At 35.0% G+C, this 9,051-nt stretch overlaps 1 protein-coding gene across 1 annotated transcript in view; it reads left to right on the forward strand.

Moving 5' to 3' along the window:
* LOC131070916 (sulfiredoxin, chloroplastic/mitochondrial) overlaps positions 1 to 8,600 on the forward strand; it is a 41,378-nt gene extending 32,778 nt beyond the window's left edge. Inside the window, exons 3-5 of the mRNA XM_058006601.2 lie at positions 7,480 to 7,513; positions 7,703 to 7,796; positions 8,228 to 8,600. Coding sequence (XP_057862584.2) covers positions 7,480 to 7,513; positions 7,703 to 7,796; positions 8,228 to 8,243 — 144 coding nt within the window. The 3' untranslated portion in view covers positions 8,244 to 8,600. The remainder of the gene's footprint in view (positions 1 to 7,479; positions 7,514 to 7,702; positions 7,797 to 8,227) is intronic.
* Positions 8,601 to 9,051: the final 451 nt, after the last annotated feature.

Consider the following 9,051-nt stretch of genomic DNA (forward strand, 5'->3'; position numbering starts at 1 on the left):
TCCATTATCTATCTCATAATAGTTTTGGATGGCCTCTTTGGCCCTCACCATGGCCTTTTAAATGCATCCCATTTGCTTTTGCTCTCCTTTGACCAAGTGTAAAACCTTGTCTAAAGCTTCAACACCTACACACAAATTAAATTTGCATCACAAAATAAAACTTAAATAAAATGAATAATATCTTGTAATTAAAATTTAGAAAAAGTAAACTCAAAGTTAATACTCCCTTGCAGCATTGAATTTGGGCTTGATTCTCTCCACATATGGGTATGGGATTCAGTTTGCTTTGGCCATCTTGGGTTGTTCATTTGCTGAACCTAGAATGTACCCCTAGAGAATCCATGGGTTTTTTCCATAGGATAGTAATTACGTTTTTTGTTTTAGGGTGTCTTTCCCATTCTCATATTACTGATGATAAATATGCTAGTTTTCATAGAACCGATGACTAACAATGGGCATTAGACCATGCTTTTTTGGATCTTGTTAGAACTCTTCTTTGTCACTATTTGAGTAAGCTGCAACTTTTATTATCTGCAATCTAATTTTCTTGGGTGTATAAATTACAGAGATGGTAGGCATGAAAATACTTTTGGCAACATTTGGTTTCAAAATTTATTTATCTGTTCTTGTGAATTAGATGAATGTTCAATCTTTTTAGATTGTAGAACTCATTGAAGTTCATTACAGGTCATATGCTCATTAACCAGGCAACAATCTTCATATCCTACAGACCCTTTGTTTCTTCCTAAGAATTATTACTGCATTCTAAACTTTTAAAACTTTTGTTCTTGGTCTTTAATGTCCAATATATATGAACTTTTGCATTTTTAGGTTTTGTGCTCTCTCTTCCCCTGCTGATGGTTGAAGACTTTTTAATTTGCATAGGTATATTTTTATGGTTATTTTGTTTATTATATACATGCTATGTGGTTATCCAAACTTAATTCCCGTCTTTTGCTTTAAGAATGTATGTATTTATTATTTTTTTAAGTTTTGTATGAACATACCAAAAATGTATGCAAACCCAATTTTTTGCCACATTGGTGTACCTGAATGTGAACCTGAATTTGAATTGGTAACCTTGAGTACTCTTACCATGATGATTTCAATAATCCTTTTTCTTTGATCAATAAAAGGTGGAGAACCACCCATATATTATTAGATAATAGAAGATTTACAATATAAACTGGTCTTGAAATATCCAGTTATGCACGATCCCAGTTATGATAACAAAAAACCAAAAAGCTAGAGTTTTATACATAAGCTAAGTGGGACAAAGCTAAGAACTCCCGCTGGAGCCATAAGCATCTTCAACAGGTTCAGAAGCAAAAACAAAAGGTAAAATAGTTGTTGTACTTGATATAGGATCTTTAGGAGAAGTTGAACCTTGAGCAGGAAAATAATAAGAACCTTATCTATGATTACCTCCTTTCCCTTAGAAGTAGTTTCCTCCCTAGATGATTTGATATTGGATCCATGCCTAAGCTATAACCGAAGTGTTTTAATCAGAATTTGAACCTTAGAAACCATGTTTCACCGAGAACTAGCCCATGTGCCCAAGAACATGTTAGAATGACCATTCAACAGTCCCTCCATAGCACTGTAAACACATTTATTCACAAGACAGTGGAATGGTTGTTCTCTACAGAATAACACACCAATAAGTGTCGAGCCCTTGTGAAAATCATATTCAAACAAACCATGGCTTAACTTCCCCTCCAACAAAAGATAACGCTGAACATATTCACTAGCAAGCATTGAGACCAGACCATCATCCTGAAGTATATCCATTGCATTTGAAAGGAAAATGGAGACCACTGAATTGTCTTCAAGAATATGAAGGCTTGCCATCAACACTTCTTGACTCATCAGGCTTCTAATTGTATTTTCCACTTGATCACAGTTCAAAATTAAAAACACGGGCAAACTTAAAAATGTCATTAACTTACCAATTGTAGTGTTTCCCACTTGAAGGGGCGAATGAGCACTTGCCTATCAACTAAGAGGTGCTCTATGAAAACAGACAACATTCATCAATTGCAAGCGGGTGAGAGAAGTAAAAATAATTGGAAATCACTTCCTCTTAACATGACTACATTTAGATTGTGATGCAAGTAAAAGCTTGTCCTTTGAAGCTAAATTTGTTGTCTCACAAGATTACCAAAGGTCCTCTATTTGGTACAATTCACATTCACAGATGAGACAACTTTTTCGGTGTGTGAAGTTCTTGTTACACATGATGGGATAAGGATTGTAAATGCAAGCAACACTTCACATAAAATAACCATCTTGTGCAAGCTAGTGCATGCCGGAGATTTATATTTCATGCAACTCTAGCATGTTTCAACATTGCTAACGCAATCAAAAGTATAATTTTTTGGTTTAGAAGAAAACTGTTACAGTCTTCTGTACCTGCACAAGGTAACATGTAAACAACACAGGTGTTAGATTTTAAATATCAGTGCTTCAGATCTCCCGCTCTTTTTAGGAGAAATTTATCTTCAGTTCAATCTTTGAGATTTCCCTATCACCTACTATTGAAAGATCTGTATACTCTGACTAATCAACTGGCAAATTGGATAAGAATTTTTCCAGCCTATTGGCTCCTCTATAACAGTGTTTAAATTCAAAATATTCAATAGTATCAATTATATGCTATGCTGTTTGAAACATTTAGCTTTTTTTTTTGTTGCAAGACCCTGAAGAAGAGCTTGAACCTCTACTTTATAATTAATTCCCATGGGTAGCTTTTTTGAAGGTAGATTACCATGGGAAGCACCATATAAGTTCAATTTTATTATGAGAATCTATCTAGTTTTTTTTTTCTTTTTCTTATAGCCACTTATTGATCCATGAGTTGGTAGAGGGGGCTTTAAAAGTGGCCTAACGCTTTTGACCCGTATCTATGAACCAGTGAGGGCACAAATGGGGGACCTTATCCCCGATATAAACACTCAACAATAACATCCCAGTGGGGTTTAAACCTTGATGGCACAAACAACAACACCACAACTTAACCATCACACTATGCCAATATCGGAATAAACTGGAAACATTCTTATATACATAAGACATTACAGTTTTTGAAAATGCCCTTTCTAGTTTGAGTAGAATAGTTTCCATTGAAGATGAGATTCCTCTAAATATTGTAGAATTGCACTCTTTCCATACGTTCTAGGTTAGAAGAGAGGAGATGATTTTCCATAAACATACATATGTGGATTCTTTATATAAAATGGACCTGCTCATAAACAATTTAAATAATGAATTTGGGAAATTACCTTCCCAGCAAAGTCTATTGCACATCCGTTTCTAACACTTGTTACTAATGTTACAATTAAGAAGAAGGTGATTGGTATCTACTATTTCTTCTTTACATAGAATATACTTAAATGAAATAGAGATCCCCAATTTTTCTGATCTTTTTCTCGCAAGGGTCTTATTGTGGATAGCTGACCAAGCAAAAATCCCCACAAGCACTTTCTGAGGAGACTTCAAACTAGACTTTAACTTTTTGACCCCATGCCTGAGCCATAAACTGCTTTGCTTCTACTAAATCCAGTCTGCTATTAAGGGCTTTTGACCATTCCAAGAATTATCCCAAAAGAGGGCTTTCTCACCATTGTGAATTATCTAGGAAAGATGAGTTGCGGTTACATCTCTAAGCAAAATTACAAAATTCCACATTTTTGAACGAGTAGGAGGGTTGGCATTGGAGAATATTCCATGTTCATCATGTGTATCAAGATATTTTGATTGCATTATCTTACAACACTTAGAACTTGGCTTTGTATTCTTATACCATACTAGTTCTGCCCTAAGAGCCAGATTCCGAGTTAATATATTTTGCACTCCAACCCAATAGATCTTATCCCAAGCTTGTAGAGCCACTTTTCTTTTCTCATCATTGCCTTTTCATAGAAAGGTTCTGATTTTATTTCAAAAATTTCGAGACAATACTACTTGGAATTTTTAAGATAGACATCATGTATCTAGATAGGTAGTACAAATAGTACATATTTAATCAATGTTAGTCAACCAGCCAAATATAATCATCATACTTACAAGACACCAGTTTGTTTTGGATAGTAAAAACCACAGTATCTCAAATTGCATCCTCAACCCTACAGACTTTATCCCAAGCTAGTAGAGCCACCTTTCTTCTCTCATTATTCCCTTTTCATAGAGAGGTTCTGATTTGTTTTACAATTTTTAAGACTAACAGAATTCTTAAGATAGACATCATGTAGACAGGTAGTACAGATGGTACATATTTAATCAATGTTAATCTCCAAACCAAATATAACCGTCATACTTTCCATGACACCAGTTTGTTTTGGATAGTAGGAACCACAGTATCTCAAATTGCATTCCTGATTCCACCCCAAAATAAAAGAATACCTAGACATTTACATGGAAGATCTTGTATTCTGCAACCCAATATATTTGAGATTCTCTTTGAATGCATGGGGAAGAATTTGAAAAGAAAATCTTAGACTAAAGAGTAATTTCTTATCTGTCTTGAAAGTGAACAATACTTTGTGATAACTTTCTTTATGGATTTAGCCTCATCAAAGTTGGAAAGACCAAATAAAAGTGTATCATCTGCAAATAAAGCATGGGTTATTGGTTCATAATCTCTTGGAATCAAAATAGCCTTACGATTCTCAGATGAATTTTCAGTCAATATTGATCTGCTTAAAGCTTCTATCATTAGGATGATCAAAATCAGGTGACGTTGAATTCCTTTGTCTCAAACCTTGAGTAGATTTGAAGAAACCTGTTAGGCTACCATTAAGAAACACTGAAAATCTTGCACTTGAAAGAAAAGAGTAAATCCACTTACACTATTCCATTGGAAAAGCCAAATTTCTATAATACTCGCATTAGAAACTTGCAATTTACCTATCATATTCTTTCATTATATCCAATTTTATTGGCATCGCTGAAATTTGTCTTGAATGGAATGCATAACCTCGTGCTATGAGAACACCTTCAGATATGATCTCATCAATGTTATTTGCAAAGACATCTTAAAAAAATGTTTTTGTGACCTTCTCTCCTTTTGTCTTCTTAAAATAAGAAGAATAATACAATTGTTGACTCATAAACATTTGCTTCAAAGGTGTTATCATACTATAAATGCTTTTGTAAGTTGAGGAAGTTAATTGCAAACTACTTACAAAAGCTCATTCCCCTTGTGTGATCTCTTATCAAGCTAATATCCAAGGGTTATTGGAGATGTATACGGTAATGTTTTTGGTGTTTTCCACCATGAATTTGACCCACTCGAGTTTCCTTATATAGAAGATTAAGGTAGTGGATAGCACAAATGGTCCAAAAAAGTGGTGGGTGCCTCTCCTCAAGTAATCTCTTTTCTGCTAAATATGCTATTGCATCATTTATCACAGCATGGATCACACACTATAAACTGACCTCTATCACAACCTCCTTCAATATTAGATTTAATTTCTCTACATTTGCAACTTTGTTCCTGGCATCGATGGATCTCAAGAAGACTCACCATTTGAAGCTACAAGAAAGTTGATGAGTGTGCAATTGCTTCCATGGATACACCCATTGGATAGTATGGTGTATCCATATTTGTGCCAACGCTTCCTTTGCTCTTCCACTATTGTTACTACATTTGCCACTGTTTTATGGAACAATGACCCACTTATGCCATGCTGGGTATATGCCCCTTTACCCTTTCCTTGCAACAATCAAGGTTGTGATTGAATTATCCTGATATGGAATTCTGGCCATGTTGAAAGAGAGATGTTTGTAGTACTAAATGTTTGGACATGGCATGTTTGCTTTCTCATGCTTGTCCTTATTCCAACTTGTACTTTGAAGGGAAGGCTACGATCCTGGTGTATTTTGTGGAGCAAAAAAACCCTATGTTTGGATTCTGTTGGAGCTTGATGAGATCTATTAGCTGCAAATTGTGGACCATGACTAGAGCTCATAATCTCTATCATATCTACCTCTATTTCCCATGTCATGTTGGGATTCATCATTGGTACAATGGCTGTGGATGTCTTCATCCTATCCTTTTTTTGGTTTGTCAATGAATGGGCCTCATTCATCTCCCATGACCCATACAACCTCAGGCTTAATATTCAGACACAAATTCACATTGCAGCCAGCAATCCATGCAAGGTGGAATTTAAGACAGTTGATGTCCTTCACTCATCTTCAAACCATGATAGTTTCAAATCAGCCTTCCTGCTGTTGGTCTTGGTATGCCATGCTTCCAAGTGTTGCCCTTTCCACCTACGCTTAAGCTTCCATTTCTTGATGCCATTGAATGCAAAGTGTGCAAACCTGTCATTGCAAAAATAAGAAAAACAAATTTAATCACTAGAAATTTAGCATTGAAAAAAAAATGTCGGATTGTGGCTTTGAAAATCTGACAAAATAAAATTTTAAATGAATAAATCCTACATCAATTCAAATGCATGTGAACGCAACTAAACACATAAGGGAAGAATTTAGAAAGGTAAACGAAATCTAGAAAAGTTAAAAATAAAAAGGGAAAAATAACATACTTGGAAGTTGGAACCTTCAATATTGCAGAAAAAATGCTTCCACATTTGCCTTCAATCACTCGAAGGAGAGATGAAATGCAGCACAATATCAAATCTGGGTCAGTCAGGGTTTTTATAGGCAAAAAAAACATTTCTTTGGATTCAGAGTATCTTGGCCGCATTTTGGATTTTGTGCTGAGTCTCAGACATAGACTCACTGGGTTCTCACAGCAAGTCCATGGCTTAGATTCTTGCCAACTCAGTGGCGAGTAGATTAATGAGTTGCTCATTTTTTGACTCACAAGTACTTGCGAGTATTCTGTAATTTTTGGAACTATGACAAACTATTGCTGGCAGAGATGACATTTTTGTATGATGGAGAGCAACTTTTGAATGGAGATACTTTCAAAGTTATAAAAGGTAACTACAAAGCTGGTAAGAGGTATTTGGTTACTAGGATTGAGTTAGAGTGCAAGTATGAGAAGTCAACCTAGTTGCAGCACATAAAGTAGGGGTAGAAATATTAGAGAGTTTGAACTCTGTAGCTGAAGAGAATGTTTTAGACGTGATAAAGGATTACTAAAGGCATCACTAGTAATCCCTGTAGATCACTTAGCAAATGCCATAGTATTCTTCACCACTCCCCTTTGTCCCCTTTGTATTTCTTTCTGGACACATCGTGTTAAGACAATCCTCGAGGAGCCACTTTTACACTGCAAACTCGAGCATAATCAGAGAGATGCTGACACCTTTTAAATTTATTCATGAAAATGTATAATATTTATTATATCTAAGATCTTCTTGTAACAATTTTCTTTTTGAATTGGAGAAAATTGGAACCATATTGATTAATAAAATATTTGCTTTACTTTTATATTATACTGTATTTAGCATATATAGTAGCTTCTATTTCATTGATGAGACATCAGGGATTTGTTTTATTTTGCAGATAGATGTCCTTGAGGTTGATGGAGTATACTATGGTATGTACCATGTGCTATACTATCCATTGATTCTCTTTTTGCACTTAATGTCTAAATGTTTTGAGTCTACTGGATCTCAAGTCGTATCAATGATGTAGATTAGAGCTTATGCATGTCAAAGTTTTGAAAAAGATTTTTCCGATATGGATCTTAATAATTTTATTCACCTAGATGATGAAATCACTTCAGGTTTTTCTGGCTGTCATCGATTTGAAGCACATCAGCGACTAGGACTTCCAACTATTCGTTGCAGAATACGGCGAGGAACAAAAGAAACTCTCAGGCAAGTACATGTTTATTTTGTCTGCATGTATGCACATGTAAATGCAACAATGCCTTTGGGATATTAAAAAACGGTGGTGCTTTTTCTCACTGCCGTTCTTTGCTCTAGAAATAGCCTCCTTGTGGCACGTAAATGCAAAAGTAACCAAGTTTGCTAGCTGCATTCCATCACTCTTGTCCGACATTTGAGTGGAAAATATATCCAAGCATCATCGTTGTATATGAGTCTGGATATTTTGATCTTCCCTTTTTGTTTAATTAGATTGATGATACAATACTTCACTTATTGAATGCTAATCTATCATTTTTTAACGTGTAAACACTAGATCTGCTGTGCTATAAATGTGGAAGTCCCATGCGTTTGGAAGACTGCAATGAAGTTGAGCGCTGAAATTACCAAGTCGATTAACTAATTTTTTTTGGCTTGTGTAGGCATCATATGCGCTGAAAAACATTCCTGAGATATGAAAGGCGTAATGATCAGTGAAACACTTCTAACAAGATTTCTTTAGAAGATGAGAACTTCTCTCGATATACCTCACTTTGCATCTATACCTGACCACTATATTTTATAGTAAACCTTTGTGGTTGCCTTCGTAATCCACTATCATGGCTTATTAAGTATCAAATTGACATTAAAAATCTGTTTATGTAAACTTCTCTATTGCTATTAGAACGCGCTTGTAAAAGATTTCTTTACCTTGTAAATTTATAAAAGTGGTGCTTTTGAACAATGAAATTTAGAAGGGACTTGGGCATGTGATAACTTAAACAGAAATTCACAATCAAAATAATATTTATGATATCAATGGCAACAATGATGAGATAAATTTGTAAGCTGCTTTTTAACATATTTAGATTGGTGTGTGATTTCATAATTGCATCACTTTACAATAATACTTTGTTCTATTGTTTAAAGTTAATAGTGGTTAGGGTATAATATTGGGTCTACAAATGGCTTATAATAATATGGGACTACCTCTTACTCCGTGCAAGAGGCACCTAATTGTTCTACAGATGAGGCGAACATATCCTAACATTTCAGGATTTAAACTCGTGACCTCTCTTTCAAGAGTACAAGTTCTTCGCCACTAGGCCAACTCATGAATAGCTAATTTGCATATTGCATAGTTGTATTATTTCTAATGGTAGAAATGGACAAACTACTTTACAACTTAAGATCTTCTATCTTGAACGAGTCATCGTCAAACTCTAATTTTTGATTAAGGAACAAACAAGTTTTGAAGGGACCCCAA

Source organism: Cryptomeria japonica, chromosome 1, assembly GCF_030272615.1.
Source record: "Cryptomeria japonica chromosome 1, Sugi_1.0, whole genome shotgun sequence".
NCBI lineage: Eukaryota > Viridiplantae > Streptophyta > Pinopsida > Cupressales > Cupressaceae > Cryptomeria > Cryptomeria japonica.